At 31.1% G+C, this 21,389-nt stretch overlaps 1 protein-coding gene across 1 annotated transcript in view; it reads left to right on the plus strand.

Moving 5' to 3' along the window:
- The first annotated feature begins 3,118 nt into the window (after positions 1–3,118).
- Positions 3,119–21,389, plus strand: part of LOC143909145 (octopamine receptor beta-1R-like) — a 54,706-nt gene continuing 36,435 nt past the window's right edge. Inside the window, exon 1 of the mRNA XM_077427045.1 lies at positions 3,119–3,309. Within this exon, the coding sequence (XP_077283171.1) occupies positions 3,119–3,309 (191 nt within the window). The remainder of the gene's footprint in view (positions 3,310–21,389) is intronic.

The following is a 21,389-nucleotide window of genomic DNA, read 5'->3' on the forward strand; positions in this document are numbered from 1 at the left end:
CTTGGCATCTGAAACATTGAGTAATATTTTGTGATTTACTAGTATATTTAACGACACTGACCTTTGTGTAACAGATGTACCGGATTTCTTTAATCTTCTTTGCCGATACCGATGGCTCGAAGAACACCAAGTATAGCTCGGTGGCGTTGCTCCTAGGCTCCTTCGTCTTCATCTGTATCACTTTGGTTACAGGGAATCCCTGTCTGATGATGTCATCTTTAATATCAGCTTCCGGCAATTTCGGCAAGCCACGTACGACACTTTTTATTTCCTTTTCCTCCTTCCTGGAAAAGGTATGGAATTGTCGGTCTGGTGTCAATCCATCCCGAAGTTTTTTAAAGTCTTCAAGACTTTTACATTGTATCTTGACATTATTTTGACCAATGTAAGTCATTGTGAAGTCTTTTATAAACTTCTTGATCGACTCGATCATGCTGCCGTGAGTGCCAGTAGCTGTCATGATGATGGGCGGGATTCTTCCACCGCTTCTGGGGACATCGGAAACTTCCAAGAGCCCTTCAAATTTGTTTTTCTCCTGAATTTTAAATTCAGGAGCAACATCTTTCACGTTCTTTGCCGTATGTTTTGGAAACTGCCACTCGGTCTCCATCTGAGCGGTCTGAGAGCAGCCTGGTTGAGGAGCTTCGGTTGTAGTTATCAGTGTCTTCTTAATTCGCTTTTTCAGGTTGGATCCTCGCATGGTGCCAACATGTGTTCGTTTGGTGTTCGTTTTGTGGGGGGTGTTTGTGGTGTATGTTAAAAGGTGTGGGTTTTTTGACGGTATGGCGTATCGCTGTATTATGAGCGCTCGCACAGAGAGTACGTCTTCGGCACGTCCGTTCTCACGGAGCGTCGAGAGACGAGTCGATTTTAATATTTTAGATATTTTATTGAGTATGAATATCCGATGATATTTTATCGGGCATATTTTCATCACCTCAGAGGGCAGCGGCTTCTTTATTACCCTGCAACCCCATAATCCAGCTTTCATAAGACGTTTTCTTACGGTTTCCGAATAACATTTAAAATTTCATTCCTTTTTCACTTCTCTAGCTAGCTCATATGGTCCGTTTTTGGGATTTTGAAAGACACGGTCGTATTAATGAGATCTTGACAAAGTTTTTATAGATCCAATCTCATTGTATTCTTTTGATGTCATTTGGACTGCAAATCACGATAATTTAAGATTTAATTTTTTTATATTCCGACCCTTAAAAATGTATTAAAATGATTTGAGCCCTGTTCCCTTCACTCGATTCCCGTATTTTTTGCATTATTCAATTAAATATGCACTTAATTTTAAAATATAAAAAAAATAATAGAAAAAAACAGAAACGGAAATGATAAAAACAACGCATTAAAACCAATTCTCTTGAAACAATGATTTGCGTAAAATGGATAATTCTGTATTTTTTTTTAAAGAAAAGAAGAGAAAGTAGGGTTAAACAATAGAGGAATCCTTAGTAAGATACAATGAGGTAATGGCTATTTGAAATACCCAAGTATTTTCGGTCAAGTCATTTTAGCCTTATACGTACATCCTCGGCTGTATATGTATATTAGAAATATTTTTGTTATGATTTTTTGCATTGCATATCATATTAAATAATGAAGTGACGCACATTGGAAAATCAGGCGTCGAATACAATAAAAGAGAATTTTATATTTAAGTCGGAGAGCGGTGTTTAATTTTCGTTTCGGTTGGGCCAATTTCCTTTTATCGTTTTCTTTACGATCCTTTTTTCCGGATTAAATTTTTTCTGTTTTTTCAAAGATGAGAGCGAATCGCTGTTATTAAACTTCGACAACGCAGTGTGCGCCGTGTATTCTGTATAAAAATAAATTTTTCTTGTACCTGAAACTAAAATAACTTTAGACGATTGAGAAAAGTAATGAAATATTTTTTCAAACAAAATTACGCAAACAATTATTTTTCATATTAAATTTGAATTCTTGTATTTACGTCTACTGTTAAATTAATCTTTTATGTACACCCACACAGATATATTATACATACATACTAAATCAGTTAAAATATTTATTCTCCGTATTTTAATTTTTTTTATATCTAATGGATTTTTCCATGATTAACCTTTTAAAAACAAACACAATTTACACAAAACCAACAAGTGAAAGATTAATATATATATTTTTTTTAATTTCAGCTAAAAACGAAAAACAAAAGAAAAAGAAGGGAAGTACCTCCGCAATTTTGTGAATATAATTTAGGAAGTTATCTTGAGCGCATACGAATATCGATTGTACACAATCAAAAAGTAAAGAGCTGTACACACAATTTATTTGCACTAGATGAAAGCATTTGTTTCCGTTGGAATGACGCACAATGAAAACACAAAAGATTCGATCAAGACAAACGAGTACTTCCACAACGTGACACTGTAACGATCGTAATAAAATGGAAGATAAAAAGTTGAGCTTTTTCCCTCGACCAGATGGTGGATTCGTCTCGGACATCTTCAACGAGAGGATCTTCAGCTTGGGAATGATCAGTAACCTGACTAACGGCCAAGACACATGGATTACCACCGTAAACGATGATTCTACAAATACCGTGCAAATTTACACGGAAGAGTACAATAGATCGTTGTTGTATGACCAGAACAGCAGTTTGGTCTTCGACGAAGGGTTCAACGTGTCCAATGCGACGACCATGTCTATGTCATGGTATGTGGTCGTCTTCAAAACGATTAAGAGCAGCATCATGGCGTTCATTATACTTGCGGCACTTTTGGGCAACCTTCTCGTAATAGTTTCCGTGATGAGACATAGGAAACTGAGGGTGATCACGAATTATTTCGTGGTATCTCTGGCTTTGGCCGACATGCTGGTAGCAATATGGGCTATGTGTTTCAACTTCAGCGTGGAGCTCACTAATGGCAAGTGGTTGTTCGGATATTTTATGTGCGACGTCTGGAACTCGATGGACGTGTACTTTTCGTCAGCTTCCATTTTGCACTTGTGCTGCATCTCGGTGGACAGATATTACGCCATCGTCCAGCCTCTGGATTATCCGCTGATCATGACCAACGGCAGACTGGGCGTGATGCTGGCCGTGGTTTGGTGCAGTCCCGCACTCGTCTCGTTCCTGCCCATCTTCATGGGTTGGTACACGACCGATGAGCATTTGGAGTTCAGAAGGACTCATCCTGGTGTTTGTGGCTTCACGGTGAACAGACCGTATGCAGTCATATCGTCTAGTGTCAGTTTTTGGGTGCCTGGAGTCATCATGCTTTTCATGTACTACAGGATCTATATGGAAGCGGATCGACAGGAGAGGATGCTGTACAGGTAAGATATATAATACATATCTACATATGTACATATATTCGAACATTTCAAAAAAGCTTTATATATTTCATTCAAAATGGAACTGCCAACCGAAGTGTATTAGGGTTATTTAGAGGTCTCCAGAGAAACGTGTTCTATTTAATAACAATAAATACGGGATAAAGTTCAGGACTGCTGCAGTGAAACTACTTTAACTGCAGCACAGAAATACGAGGAAGTATCTACCTTACAACATACAAATATAAATATGTCTGTAGGTAAGTCTATACATATGTGTATATGTACACTGAAAATTCGTATATTCAGCAGCACACTACATTCATACATACATATAATATACGTACATAGTATTCCTGTCTTCGTTTATGAGTGTAAAAAGGCGTTTTATCGGGCTAATGGTGTGCAGACCCCGACTAGAATCATCATTTATCTATATTAGGAATTTCAGAACACCGAAGGGCTCTCAAGTTCAAACAAACCTTTCACAGCAAACCTGTACTGTAATAGGATAGCTAAATAGATTTTTCGACTAAATCCTATTTGGCTTTTAGATTAAAAAGTTTGAATTCCCACATTGAAAATATGCATACGTACATATGTATGTATGCATAATATATGTACATAGTATGAAAATACGCTGGTGCAGTCTGGAGTGGTTGAAGTATCTGGCTGGAATAAATTGATAGTTGTCATCGTTATATAAAAAATGGAATTTGACTATAATATACATATATGTATATGTACATTGATCATACAGACATATATGTACATATGTATGTATGATCAATGCATTTATGATAGACAAGAAATATAATAATACCGGAACATGATTATACAATACTCAATAGCGCAATAGAGAGAAAATCTTTTATATTGCGATCAAATTGGTCATCGTAAAGTGGCCAGTGAATCGCAACAGAAAGGGGTTCAAAAACAAATATTAAATTGGGGTAAAACCAGTCTTCTGGAATTGACGAAGGTGCTATACACTACACAACGGTTGATTTTCGAGAAAAACCCTTTCAACTTATACACACGCAGAATTCAGAAATCTTTATTTCGCGAATCGATTTGGTAATAAATTGAAAATTCAATTTTTTAGCATAAATGTAACAGGAGAAAAAAAGTCGTAGTGAATAAACATTAATTTTCAAATATCTGAAACCCATTATACACGAAACTTCTTGGATTTCGTAAATTAAGAATCTTTTCAGACTTCGATAACAAACGAATACCTACTTGTTCAGTATTATGTTATTTCAATATAAAAGTTTTTTCATATACTGAAATGAATATTTTCATAACAAAATGAAACTTATTATTTTTGTATACAGATATGTACATATGCATTCATATATGTATGTTCAGATAAGAAAATTAGTTTATTATACATATGTATATAGTATGTACATACATATATGTATGTATTTATGTACATATATCTCGATATGATCAAATTTTATTCTCTTGAAATTAGATAATAAATAATTTTAAGTAAGGTATATTAAAGAAAACCCAGCATTTTACTCAAAAGGACTTTTTTAATTTTATATGACGGTGTATTTGATATCAAACTTAGAAAATTGAAGCTCTGTTCATAAAAGTTTGAATAAGAATTCTATTTATATCTATAAAATAATTGGAAAAGCGAAAAAAAAATTCAGATGTGACCAACCTTTGACTTTATCTATGTATTTGAGGAATATAATACATAGATAAATTTCCTGACTATTGGAAATTATCTTACATCACCCCTATTTTTAAAAAAGGTGATAAGAATCTTATTGAGAATTACCGTCCTATATCTAAACTATCTGTCATTAGTAAAATCTTTGAAAAAATTATCTATAATTTCCTTTTCTCCAATTTCAAAAACTACATTATACCTGAACAACATGGTTTTTTTAAGGGGAGATCGGTAGAGACTAACCTGCTTAATTTCACTAGTACTCTCACATCTTATATGGACAAACGAATCCAAATAGACGTCGTTTATACGGATTTCTCTAAAGCTTTTGATAAAATCAATCACAACCTTTTACTCAATAAACTTTGGTCCCTCGGAATCCGAGGAAATTTATTTCGTTGGATCTCTTCGTATATACTAAATCGTCACCAAATCATAATTCTCAATGGTTTTAGATCATCACTTAGACATATTCCTTCCGGTGTCCCACAAGGGTCGCATTTAGGTCCCTTATTCTTTTTACTCTATATTAATGATATCTCATACATCTTCAAACATTCCTTTATACTTCTTTACGCTGATGATTTAAAAATTTACAAACCTATATACACCATAGACGATTGTCATAAGATACAAGAAGATCTAGATAGATTCTCTATATATTGTTTAAATAATGATCTTTTTATTAATCTAGAAAAATGCTCTATTTTAAATTTCACTAGAAATAAGTCAATTATTACTAATCAATATCAATTAAATCATTCAATCCTTAACACGTCATCTTCTATTAAGGATCTTGGTGTAATACTCAATGATAAACTAGATTTCTCTGAACATATTTCTTTTATTACCAACAAAGCATTTAAATCTCTTGGATTCCTACTCCGCTCAACAAAACCCTTTAATGATCCTTACGTACTAAAATTACTTTATTTTTCCTTTGTAAGGTCTCACCTTGAATTTGCCTCAATTATCTGGTCACCTTTTTATTTATCCCATATTAATTGTATTGAGAAAGTTCAACTTAAATTTATTAAATCCTTACGCTACCTTTTTCCTACCTATACCCATTCTACTGTTTCCGACATTTTAAAAATCCTTTCTTTTAACAATCTTTCTGTCAGGCGACGACATTCTGATGCTATATTCTTCTTTAAGCTCATAAATGGTTTCCTTGATTGTTCTGATTTACTGAATAAGGTTAATTTCAGAATCCCAGTTCGATACCCTAGACGCGTTGCACTCTTTTCACTTGATCCTTTCAATACTAATTCCCAAAAATATTTTTATCTGCAGCGCGTTTATCGTATGTTTAACGGAGAGCTGAATGAGGTTGATCTGTTTGGTATTTCCCTACATCAATTCAGGTCTAACATCAAGAGAATCTTGACCGATTGATTCATTTTTTCTTCTATTCTATTTTTCCAATATTTCCATTATTTTTATACTTTAGTTTAGTTATGTAATGTGCTATTTAATCATATTATAGCTTTCATTCCTTTCCATTTCATTTGTTTATTTTGTATTTACCTTTTTCATTTGTTTTTTATATTTGTAAATTTCAATTTCTTCTTATATTCTATCTTATAACCTTTTCCAATTATTTTAATACTATAGTTTAATTATGCAATGTACTACATATTTTGTCATGCCTTTATTCTTTACTTTTTAATTTGTTTTCCTTATATTTATCTTTTTCATTTTTGTAAAAATCTATTATTGGACTCGGGTGTTACATATATTATTTATTTACTTTTTGTGTTTTTTATACCTATCTCTGTACATCCTGTCTGTTGATTTTTCAATTAATAAAATAAAAAATAAATAAAATAATTATATTAGAGTTTGCCAATTTTTCTGATTTTCTTTATTTCCGATTTAAAATCATCACATGCCGCCCAAACCTCTTAGTAATATATTTAATTACATTAGTTTAAGCCGGGATCATAATTTTGATTGAAACCCCAATCATTGAAAACTCTTTGATATTAATCATGAAATCCCACATATTTGTACATTTGTTGTTGAAATATTGTTTAAATTGCCTTTTTATTTTATTTATATTTTAGTACATTATTTTATTTCTACAGTTTTATTAAATACATTTATTTTTTACTAGTTTTTTTTATTTTATAATTTTATATATCTTAATATTTAAACATAATTTAATTGGCATGACCGATTCCCAATTTCTGTTTCTGTTCTGATTCCAATTAATTATTACTATTCATATTGTAACTATATTTTAAATCATGTATCAATCCGAAAGCACCCGTTTAAAATTCAACGGGCATAAAATAGTTAATAATAAAACTCGATCAGAAACAGTGTTTCTTTTGTTAAAACTTCTATGTTTCAATTTTCGTAATACATTTTCTAGCAAAAGTATTCTATTATTTCTAAAATTTCATCAAATTTTAAACACCTACATACCTACACATCTATTTTGTACATATATGTTACATACAAATAAACATATCATTTCAGTGAGTCTGAATTCAATAAATATTCAAACCGTAATGTGACTTTATACAGTCGTACTTTATCACAGTGAAAACTTTCTATACAGAATACTGCCGTTATAGTCAACCACTAAAATACCCCCATTTAATACGATTAACTCGCTGGCTAAAGTACCTTTGCATTAATCTGGTTAGTAAATTGGACCACTTAATTACGAAATACAAAAAAAAATCGAAAATCATTTTTTAAATATCTAGATTTATTTAGGCTTAGATTTTTTTTATTCCTCACAATAATGGAAACTATATTGAAGGTGTAGTAGCTTAATGAGTGAGTATGAAAAGGGAGAAAAGTGTGTCAAGGTACCTCAGGCGTACAGATCCTTGAGTGTATACACGGGACGTGAGAGGTTAATGTTGTGGTTGTTGTTTCACGACTTCATGAAAACCTCATACATTACTGACTTTCCATGGAAAATGGGGAAAAAATGTTTACGCTCCTGCTATGTGTAATAATGCGGAATAATATAAAATATAGGAAAAATATATTGCACGAGTTGGTACAGGTAGATTTGCTTTAGATTGATAGAATATGTGTACGTAGTTATGTTCGGTATTGTAATTTTCAAAGAATTCTTGAATGGGGTTTTGAAGGTTTTATCAGTAAACTTCAATGTAAGCAAAAAAAAAAAATGGAAATAGTTAATAGGATATTCTTGGAATGGATGCAGAAATGGAAAGCGGTCATTAACGGTACTTGCGCCGAAGTTGAATCCATGTAAATTATGAGGGTCAGACTATCCTTACACCATTTTTGTTGTTAGATTTCTAAAGCTAATATTCCTTGTGAGGTATTGAAAAGATCTTTTTTGAATAAAACTACTTTTGGATAATGTTATACTTATTATATTTTGTACTGCCGCCTCGATTTTGAAGAAACCCCAAAATATACGTTGATTTAAACATTCCATCGTAATATCATTTTTCCAAGTTTCGGTTATATATTTACGCAATTCTATGATATTTGATGTATGTACGTCGTTTTGCCAATTTTCTCTTTAAAATAGCCCATAGGTTTTCGATCGGATTTAGATCTGGATTGTTTCCCGGCCATTCTATTGATTTGATGCCTAGTATATTCTTAAATTCTGTGATCTGTAAGCGATAAAGGATATTATTAATCATTTAATGAAAGATTTAGACAAAAAATAATCGAAATTGTACTTCGGAATCGCCCGAGCGCGATGACATGGTGCAAAATCGCTTGATGTTGCGTAATCTTCTCCATCATTGGAATTAAAAAATTTAAAAGTACATTTTTGTAATTTTCTGCATTAATTATTCCCTCAACAATGGTCAGGGATCCTTAAACAAATACACCCTTAAACCATTAAATGGGGTGAATGCGCAATGACCGGAGAAATGCACTCCGCGCAATAACTTTTGGTAACTTTCCTACGAACAATAAGCATCCCATCCTGCCCAAAGAAATTGAACTTCAATTTTTCAGAAACAACAACCCTTTTCCAATCATCGGCAGTTCAATGTCTGTGGTTCTTAGTCCAGTTTAGATGATTTTTTCGCATTTTAAGCGTAAGAAACGGCTTTTTGGCAGGGTGGTGTGGCCGATATTTATGCTCCGTAGGTCCCTTCCTCTATGTTTTTTCCAAAAATGTCACACCATCTGATGCTTGAAGCTCTGCTGGAATTTCTACCGCTATTTTGAATGGATTTTTTAGCATCGTGTGCTTGATACGGCGAATTTCTCGAACACTGGTCACACGTCCTCTTCCGTTCCCAGGTTTCCTCACTAGAGTAACAGTTGATCGATAATTTTTTAAAAATCGACGAACTGAGCTCTCTCCAAATCCCACTCGACGACGTATTGAAAGATTTGCTTCGAATATCGTAATAATTTTTGATTTTAAAATAATCGACATTTGTTTCGATATGTATGTATTTTTTTACTTCAACCGGAAATAGTCTACTCCAGAGAATCAAGGTTTTTTATTTTTGTCAGAAAGTTTTCAGTATATTGAACTGAAATTTAATAGCAAGTAATGAATGAAATTTAGTGAAGATCCGTCAACCGGAAGTAGCAGTTTACTCTTTTTTTTTTTGGTTTTTAATTACACTTTTTTTCCGACCTTTTAAATATGTGTGCTTTCCGCGAGAAAATTCAAGTATTGTCCTTGTATCAATATCATTAAATTTAATAAACCGGAAGTGGAATTTTTTTCTCAGAAAAGTGTTTTCCTCAAATTTGTTTCCTCACTGAACGAATCGATCTGATATATGTATTGTATATGTATATATATATATATTTATATATATGTATATATATATATATATATATATATATATGTATATATATATATATATATATATATATATATATATATATATATATATATATATATATACATATATATATATATATATATATATATATATATATATATATATATATATATATATATATATATATATATATATATATATATATACATATATATATATATATATATATATATATATATATATATATATATATATATATATATATATATATATATATATATATAAATATATATAAATATATATATATATATATATATATATATATATATATATATATATATATATATATATATATATATACATATATGTACATATGTACATATATGTATGTACAATACTATCGACATGTTCAACTCAATTCTTTTTGATCGAAGGCGTAATTTTTTCCGACTGGCAAATTCAATTTTATACCGAAATCCTTTTTTACCCTATCAGACGTCCTTTCGAGCGTTCTCTTCTGTTTGGAAATAAGCGTGAGAGACAATAAAATTTTCACGCATCCTTTTTGGGGCCATTAGGTAGAGCCTTATTACGGCAGATATCCTTTGTGTTCGCGAAAGCGAACAAGCGAATGTACCATTTAAAAAAAATGTACATACCTACATAGTATGTACGATACAACACGAAAGAAGAAGGTTTTCGAGGCAACGCTGAATATTCAACAAAAAGTAGATCCTGTAGAGCTCGAACATTTTTATTTTCGTCAACATCCCTCTCATTCAATAGCTCTCATTTGCGTGTTGAGTGTCATTGTCGTGCTGGCCACGGTTGAACGTCGGCATTAAGCACCGAGTGTCGACGTTTTGAAAATATTATCAAAATACGCGATGTTAAATTAGCTTTTTCACGAAAAAGATCCAAAATTTACATTTGTATTGAATTTTTAAAATAGCTTTTTACTTACATACGCACGGTTCAAAACAATTTGCGGTTGTTGTTACATATTTATGGCTCAAATATCTGTATGTACATACATTATTAATATACAAATATGTACATGTTTAAAAAGGATAAGTTCTCAAAGCGATTCCATTTGTTGACAGAATTTTCAATGGAATCAAAACTCTATGGATTTTATCTCGTTCGTATCCATACGGTCAATTGCAGTTCAGAACAAAGTTTTATGCGCATCTATGTATGTATTATGGATACATGTATTTTGAACATACACATTTTATACGTACATAAATGCACATATGTACATATTAAAAATGTACATATACATAGTTATTACATTACTATAATACAAAAGCTTTTTAGTGTAAATATATACATGCATACTTTGAGTATTTTTATTCAAATTGATATCCAAGTCCACAGTGTTATTACATGATTATAAATACATAAAAAATATCCGCACGGGATATAAAGAGTAATGAATGGTGTGGAAGCTGTATGGGTGGTGAAGGGTCGGGGGATCGGGTTAAAAATGAACAAAAATAAGTAATTACCCCCTTCCCACCCTCCGCACCTCATCGAGCACCCGAACGAAAAACAATATAAATTCAATGAGGCGAATATTCATCAAGAGTTAATTTACATTGTAGGGGAGGCAATGAGGGAAAAATTCCCCGAGGACGGCATGGGAACGAAACCATGAAAAATATGCTAATGAAAATATGGACCAAATTGGATGTAAAATGCGTAAATAAAACAGGAATTTGAACGTATTGTTTGACCTTACGGGGATATTTACCAAGCGGAAATAAAATAAATTGCGCAATACGTTCTAATATGAAATCGATACATTGTTTAAATACTTAATGACGGTAATTTTTGGGTAAAATTACGATAATTTTTAAAAGCTTCTTATTATTATAAATAGTCTTACGCAAGATAAGTTGTTTTCAAAATTTATATTCCAAAAGATTCTACGGAAGATATATTGTTAAAATTTGTCTTCTTGTTTTAGATCTTACAAATATATATTTTTTATCGTTTTCGAAAAAACGATTTTGACTCGCGTGTCAACATTTCAATTCCTATTTATCCGAGCGTCATTATATTTTGATATAATAATAAAACCACTCACTCGACTTTCCTCTTTCGTATACTGAATTATGTATAAAGAAATAATGAAAAAAGAAATACAATAAATCTATCGCGTACGCGTTTCCCATAAACAAAATCTAAAATCGATAGTTCACGTAAATAAAATTTTCTAAACATTCTGTGTACGTACGTATGTCTACATACATGTATACGTATATACATACGTACATAAAAAATGTCCCAAATTCATAGAATTTATTTAAGTAACTTTTTAATATAGTAGTTTCATCAGAATTCATAATTTTTACCCAATCAATACGTTTATGGAAAATATATGTCATTCAATATTTCCATTGTATGTAATTATAATATAAATTAATAAGATATTCTAGTTTTTTGGTTAAACTTTTTTCGGTAGGTGGTGTAGAGAATTTCACAAAAAAAGTTTTTGGCACAAATTTCATTTATGAAATTCGATTATGCATTGATTTTGATTTAATATCTGCGTTGAGCGGATATTTTGTAAAAGCAATTAATTCACCGCAGGTTCCATTGAATTTTGTGAATTAGTACAGTTTCAAAATAAATGATAGAAGCTAATGTTTACGAAAAATTTATATTTCAATAAGAAAAATATCGATTCATTTTATCGTAAGATGTAGGTAAATTTAAAATGGCAAGACTTTAAAATATTTCCCGATTCAATGACTTGTAAATTTCATACTAGAAACGATGTAATAGTTGAACCACTGACACGGAGATCTCATAATTTACGAAAAAATTGTTCGGTCAAAATAATTACTAAATTATGTAATATTTTTTGATGATATGTACATATATGTAGATACAACGTGTTGATATTCATTAGGTATATTAAACCTGGTCTCCTACTGTAAGATTTACTGCGAATTCACAACATTTAAAGGGCATAAATCCTTAAAGCCCTGGAGCTTTCACTTAAGAACAATTGCCCCACTTTTGCAGAAAGATCAGCAACAGGTAGGTACGTAAGCTTGCGTATTGATTCTGATTTATGGAGCTTTCATGGAAACTTAATTCTTTATAAACAACATGGCACAGCTTCCAACAACTAAAACTGTGGGATAAAATCGAACCAATAACATTCATGAATTAATTTTATGAAGATGAAATTTGTTACTAAAAGATATTATAATTTTTTATACATTACACGTTGTGTGAAACGAAAGAGGTTTTGACAACTCATCCTTGATAGTTGTTTTCGGCGGGGTTGAAATTTAATTAAATTTACATTATGTACCAACTTTACTCATACAACGGTAATTGTTTCTAGGGATATTACATTTCTGGGCATATAGACAAGAGTGTTGAAAAGCGATATAGTGTAGTGGGTGTTATAGATCAATCAAACTGACACCAAGTACATAGTTTCTTCGAAAATGTCAATTTATAAAGAACACACACCATTGAGTGAATACATACACCATTTTAAAGTGGAAATAAAAAGCTGAATTTGTAGAAAATACTATTTTTGCCATTGATTTATGATCTCGAAGGCTTAAATAGAAATAAATGTACCTCTTCTAATTTACAAAGTACTCAACAAATACATATATAGGTAAAAAAGGAATTTTTTATTAGCTTTGTGTCGTCGGCAAACTTTCAACTCTTACTTTTTAAGGCGACTTTTTGTGGTTTTATTCTCCTTCAAAGAAACGATTTTTTTATACGTAGATCAAAAGTAAAGTTAAATTTTCGCACCACAGTCTTTGCTACTTATTTTTGCACCCTTTTCGCGTGACAGGATAGACCTTTGAAACTTAACCCTCTGAATTTTATCAATGTGAAATTAAATTTCCTTCTTAATTGATTATATTGCGGTTTTGTTATGGAAGCCAACAAATTTCTGCTGAAAAACTCATTATTATTTTATCTCGTTTCACATTCGCGTGTGCTTTAGATCAAAGCGTTTATTTGATTTGAATTGCCGCCGAAATTTACCACATTGCTCAATGAAGAGTCAAGATTTGTTGAATATGCGGTTTAGGTATTGAATTTACAGGACCCACACTTAATTGAGTTAAACGAGGGGAAAATTCAAAAGGATTTGTTCTGCGCAATATGAAACACAAATTTGAACGCTATTCACGTTCTCATGTATGTGTAAAACGAACGTGACCTCTCAATTTTAATATAATACATATATAGTAGAATATTATACATATATCTTATACGGTGGATCTATTACGACCGCATATAATTCATAACAAAAAAGGTATACACGCGTTCAGTAAATTCCATGAAATTTCAACGATCCGTTTATATAATTTAATTCCGGGAATTACTGAACGATGCGGGATTATTGCAAACATAAAATATACTATGCCAACCTATTCAAAACTTGTACATACATATATTTAATAAAATACAAATTAACACATAATTTTAATTTCATTAATAGGTTTTGAAAAAAATATCACGGCTGAAAGATTAATTGGAAATATACATAGTTTGTAGTTTTACGTCAAAACTTTAGAACACCATATATTTACATTGGTTTTATTTGAAATATATTAAATTCTGTTTGCATGAAATTATCCTTTCACGAAGGAAGCGTGAACCGGTTCGATGAATGTTTGCATGTGGCTATCCGTTGTGCGGTATAAAAGCTGGGGAAAGTTCAATCGGACTCCCAAACTTTCTCCCGCTTTCTCTATGGGTGAAAATGTAGTGTACACAACATAACAAGAAAATGTATTTGAGCACGGTACAATGGGACGGACAAGCGGTATGTTGGGACCCTTCTTGGAGGTCTTCAGATTTGCAACCTCATCTCGTCTCTAAAGTAAACACAAACAAACCCAGGAAAATTGTGCAAAATTTTGAATTATTAAATAATTGAATATCTTTCTGAAAAGCACCCTTCAAAGTGGCATCGAAAGCGACGGCTGAACATACAAACGTATGTTTGTATGTATATGTATATTTATTTTGTTGAATCCGTAGCAAAATTGTTATGTATTATTGAAATTGTGATGCAATAAATATGAACGAGTTTGAAAGGTACGTTTTTTGTATTCAATATTCACATAAAAGCGGGACAGGCAAAAAAAAATCCTGTAAGTCATATTTTACATAGCGTGAAAGTACATATGTACATATGTCGAGGTTTATCAATTTTCATACAAAAAAAAATCAATTCACACAAAAAATATAAACATTTTGCAATTTTTATGTTATACATATAAAAAAAGGGTCGACAAATGTGTATATTAGTATTTCAATTGTGGTCTGTTCGGTGTAGCCTAGAGCTATGTTCTGGGACATGTGTAATGAAATTAAATATTTATAATATAATACTGATTCTTCACAAGTTTATTGATCAAAATGTATAAAAATAGCATTAATTTATGTATAAGTCATATGAGATGATCAAAACATATTTATGTAGTCATATTATATTGTACATAATAATATGTAAATTAAACATCCTCATTCAGCTGTCACTTTTCCACGCTGTCCAGTTCTAAAAAACAACACCGGAGCGCTGCTGACTATTTGCCGACTCCACGCTTTGAGCAGACAAATTCTTGCCGAATACACGCATTCGGCAAAGAATTTGCCGAATCCGTGAACTGGACAACGTGCTTGCATTTTTCACGCAATCGGCAATTCTCTTGCCGAATGCGTGTAATAGACAATTTCACGGACTCGGTGTGACATATATACATATGTATGTATGTACATATGTATATTTGTGTATTTTCTTAACGTGTTCTTAAGTTTCATTGAGAAGACATAGATTTTTCACAAAAAATAAGTTTTGCGAAGTTCAACGTTTGCTGTTTAAGTAATCTCATACGCTACCACTGTGAAAATTAGTGAAATCTCGTGGGAAAATTGATGAGAGAAACGGTTCAAATATTAATTATTGATTTTACTTGGTAAACGTTGCTAACTGGAGAGCATTGATTAATTAGTGGATGTAATTAGCAAAAAGAAAAACTATTATCTATGTACATATACATATATGAGTACATACACGTACATTAGATATAAATTAAAATAAATTCTGAAAAATTCACGATAACATATTAAATAACGTTTCATAACAGGTACATCCTCCCACATAAAATCGCTTAAATTTTATCTCAAAAGTACTCCGCGAGATTATGGTTTTCGCTTAACAATTTTCACGAGAACCCTTTATACGAAAGCTGGTATAATATCAATCACAAGATGTAATATGACTTGCTTAGGATTTTTGACGAGACACGGCACAAAACAGTATAACATTTCATTTGAGCTCGCCGAAGACAAATTTAATTTGCTCGAGTTGAAATCATGATATTTTGCATGCTCAACGAATATGCTCAAAAGTCTAACATGAATACCTCAGTGCTAAACTACAATTAATTTTAGAAATTCTGAAATTCAAAACAATATACTTATGTATGTATATATGAAATTTGTATAAAAATTTGTCGAAAATCTAAAACAGTGATTTCTTACATTGCATGGGGTGTGCTGCTACATTGTTAATAACTGCTTATAAAAATAAAAGATCTCAGTGGCGGAATTTTAAACTATGCCCCCCTCTTCACCCTCAAAAATTAAAAACACAAAAAAACTGTTAATGGAAAAATTCCCCATCACACTAAATATTTTTTTGGAGAAACTTAGTCAGCTTAGCCAACTCAATTTATAGCCAGCTCGGTGGTTGCGTTATTGCCAGCCACCGAGAGATTCCCGGGTTCAAGCCCTGGGTTGAACTCAATTGAAAATAATGTTTTCGAAAGTATTTATGCAGTGCTGCTGGTCAGATTTGGATATTTGTGACTCCAAGTCGATCTTTTCCTATCAGACTTTATCAATTTATCATTGTTGAAACAGATTCTCATCAAATTGAAAAAAAAAACCATCCTACCTACCAATTTGTTACCACTATTTGAATATTATTTCAAATCGATATATGTACATGTGTATGTATGTATGTACAAGCTTCATATCATAGGTGTAGCTCATAGGAAGCTCGTAATGGCATCATGGTAAAATATAAATTTGATTAAAATATGCAAATGTATTTAGCATGTATGTATTTTTACTGACATCTGACGTTTTTCAAAAAAATATGTAAAAACTATAAACATAGATTTCGATAAATGAAATATTATACTATAAAATCAAAATATAGCAGTTAAACTATAACAAAATTGAAAGGCGACTTAAATTGTTCATGTTTGCGCATGTGTATAAAAATAAATTAATATGCTTACAGGTAAATTTTCTTCGTTTGGTAAATTTAATGTCCTACCATCACTGTAACCTAAAAAATTAAATGAAATATTTTAAATTAGCATACAGCATTATTAAATATAGTTGTATTGAAACATAAAATAATGTTGAAATTCACCAGCTGTATGTATGTACATATGTACATAGTTTCTTTGCCTTTGCCGATCATCTTCTCCAATATACACTCAAAAATATTGCATGTAATTTAAAAACACTGATATTTATTTTTGATACCGTTAAGAATGATATTTATTATTTTTAAATTTAAAACCATGAATAAAAACTAGTGCATTTATATTTCACATAAGAACCATATAATTAAAATTATAATGAAAATCGCACATTGAAATCACTTTGTATCCCTATAGCTATGTAATAGTCACTGGTAACCAACGGGAATGGTGATTTATTTGAACAAAAATTAAATACGCAGATGCTGCGTACGATTCGCAATTTATATAATATTCAATAATACTATGGTCGATTTTTTATAGTCAATATATATTTTTTTAATTTTTCAACTTTTCGATATAATTTTATTGATTGATAGTTAATTGATACGTTAAATATTTGTGAACAATTTTTACGTAGTGTAAGCTTCAACTGTTATGTTTCGACTGAAATTGAATAAAAATAAACAAGTGAATTATGTAATTAAAATTCATATGTACTTTAATACGAATATGCATTTGAGATACGATTTTTAATTTCTAATTTAAAATTTGAATTTATTTTAACGCTTTTCTTTTATTTGATTATATAATATAATACTAGTTGTTTTACCCGGCTTCGCTCAGTATTTGTAATATAAACAGCTTAAACATAGCGAATCTAATAGTAAGTATCCATTTGTTTTTTTTATTAAATTTATTTGAATTGAAAAAAATATATATCGAATCGTCATAGACACTTCGATTTTTTTTCGATTTTACCAACCAACATTACATATCTATATATGTACTTACACACAAAGTCTCTTTCGAAATTATATATTAGATTTGAAAAAACATAATATTATTTGTCGTTCCGTATCATCATTTAAAATATCTAGGTTAATCAAATATAAGTGATCAAATTGCAAATGGTAATAATAGCAAGGTCTTCCAAATGAGGTATGTATAATTTTTGACTCGTTTTTGTTTTACGCTAAAGAATAAATTAAAATGTTGGGGTTTTTCATTTTCATTTTGCACATTTTTGTTTCGAGGACTGTCATGATATTTGGCGTTTTAAATAATAATTTTTTTTCGGAAATTCAAACGTGTCTCTGTCTTGCGGCCTCGACTTATAAATATTTAGCGTTGGCCGAATTTTGCGTTTATACTCAGCAGGAAAGTTTCTTGGCTACTTTACATGACATTTTTACATAACAAAGTATATTTATTAAAATAATACTTTACTCATTTTTGTATGAATTCAAATAAATATAATATATTTTAAAAGAATGCAAGTTATTATTAAGGCGATTATATATGTACATATCAACATTCAAATATTCCCATATTTTCTTCCATGAATAAATAAGATATATTTTTCACCTACAGCGAACATTTGAAGACATTCATAAATTAATCAACTTTATATTTATGTAAGATCGAATTCGGACGGGATATGGGATGTGCGGAGATGGAAATGAGACTCGTATCGTTTAAATCACGTTTTTATTGATAGAAGCATTGATAGAATTTTCAGATACAAACTGCCCTTTGGTCAACCTCAGCATCGATTCGATAAGCACACCAAACTATCCGTCACTCACACGCCATAATAATTTCGCATTCGTAAGTCGAATCCAACTTGTATGTAAATATACATTTATGGTACATTTACATACACTTAAGTTCATGTATTATATACCTAATCGTTGTTCTCCACATCGCGTTGGTTTCATAAATGTACATAATATAATTTAAGTAAATCAAAATAATTTAATTGCTAGATATGGATGTTGCACTATATGTATCTATGTAAAAATAAATATTATACATCGTAACGTTAGAAGGACGTTTTTGTAGTTTGATACGTAAACAAGGATTTGCACTTACATATGTACATATATATATGTACATATAAGCGCGTCCCCCCGAGAACGAGTTTTAGGTCAAGGTGTCATACCAATTTCCTCGATAAAGTAATCCGGATTTCAAAAGCTAAACAGGAAATTACGACTAGTACTCAAGAAGAAGCCCAACAAGTACGTAATTTCCTATATTTGCACATAAAATAAGTATAATATGTGCTAATTAATTGAATTTCCATAGCATGTACATAAATATATATATATATATATATTTATTTATTTATTTATATATATATATATATATATATATATATATATATATATATATATATATATATATATATATATATATATATATATATATATATATATAAAATATGTGGAAAGTTAATAATTTAATTTTATTATATAAATACAGTACACTCTCGATTATCCGGGATATTTTCCTTATCCACGTTTTCAAAACATTTTAAATTTTCCAATAATCTACATATTTCATATATATCATTTTCTTCATTCATTCTCAATTTCATTCTCTTCAGAATCCATTAAATCTGTTTTCATAGCAGGAATAATATTTTTCTATGATCGTATGTACAAGTGTTACTGGATTTACTTTTGACCAAGATTGTGTTATTCCGTGTATAACATCCAATATCGTCATTTTTTTCCAGAAAGTGATCAGGTTGTCATATTCCTCAACAAGAGTTTTCAGAAGACTTATGACGATAGAGAAATTTTATTGATAATATAACACCTTGATCCATGGGCTGAATCAAATATGTCACATTAGGGGGCAAAAGTTTTTTAACCATCGTTTGTTTCCAATATGCTTTCGTTCGGATGAGAAGGGGCATTATTTAATAACAATACTGTTTTCTGTAGTAATCCCTTATTTTAAAAAAAATCTTGCACTTCTGGAACACATTTCTTTTTGAACCAATCTTCAAAAATTTTCCTGTCCATTTATGCCCCTTTCTGACTATAATAACACTGTTCGACACGAAAAATGTTTCAGAGACGAGATATGACTTTTCTTATAGATCTATGCCCAGTGAACACGAATCTGGTAATAAAAAGTGTTGATCTATAAGAAAAGTAATATCTCGTATTTGAACCAAAAAAAAAAAGTCGTCATTTGTCGAGCAGTGTAATCGATGGGAAGATTTTTCATTTCAGCTCCCTTAAAAGATCGAGGCGTTTTTGCTTTTCCAATCATCATAGTTTAATTTTATGAGTTCTGATGCGTTTCCGCAACACGTGTTCGCGTGTTTACGGTTGCAATCAATGTTTGCGTCACATTATCATATAAGAAAAATATTAACTTAATTTTTAAAAAATAATAATTATTTTTCAAGTACGGATAATCCGAAAACCGGATAATCCGTACCCGGATAATCGAGAGTATACTGTATATCTATATATGTATATAAAAATGAATGTCTGTCTGTGTGTCTCGAATAGGCTCCTAAACTACTGAATCAATTACGATGGAACTTTCAAGATTTGTTGTATACATGTCCAGGAAGATTACTGTGAAAAAAAAACGGGAAAGAACCTCTTAATAATAATATTCGTAAATAGGATTTTACTGACGCGAAAGTAAAGCTATCCTCCTGCCTTCAACGCATCACGCCGCGAGTGTGATAATAATTGCGCCGCGCCTACTTCGCACTACGGAAACGGGAACGAGAATGAGAACGGGAACGGGAACTGTAATGAGAACGGGAACAGGAACCGGAATTGCACGCGTCACTCATTGCAACACATGCCGGGCTCAGCTAGTATATTATATAAGCATTTTCTATATTATCATTTTCTTTATGAGTGGTTTTTTTAATTTGTATTTTTTTATATTTCCAATGATGTCATTTCAGGGTTGCCCCTGAGCGATATCTAAGGTATTAAACATGTATATATTACATATAAATTTATAGAGTATAAATTTTTAAATCATTTTCAAATTTGTGGTGACTAGTGGGTAGAATGGTTTTGCCAATTTGATGAGGAACCGTTTGAACAATGAAATCAGTTAAATTGGCAGACTATGATTGGAAAACAATTGATTTGGATTCACAAAAAAAAATAATCTGACCCACTTCCGAATAAATTATTTTCAATCGAGGTCAAACCAGGGCTTGAACCCGGGAACCTCTTAGTGGTTAGCAATAATGCAACCACCGAGCTATACTGCTGGTTTTATGTTAATACCCTCCCAAATACACATACCTAATAAATATAAAAACATGTCTATGTTAATATTAAAGGAATTTATACTTATATG

The sequence above is a fragment of the Arctopsyche grandis genome, chromosome 3 (assembly GCF_051622035.1).
Source record: "Arctopsyche grandis isolate Sample6627 chromosome 3, ASM5162203v2, whole genome shotgun sequence".
Lineage (NCBI taxonomy): Eukaryota > Metazoa > Arthropoda > Insecta > Trichoptera > Hydropsychidae > Arctopsyche > Arctopsyche grandis.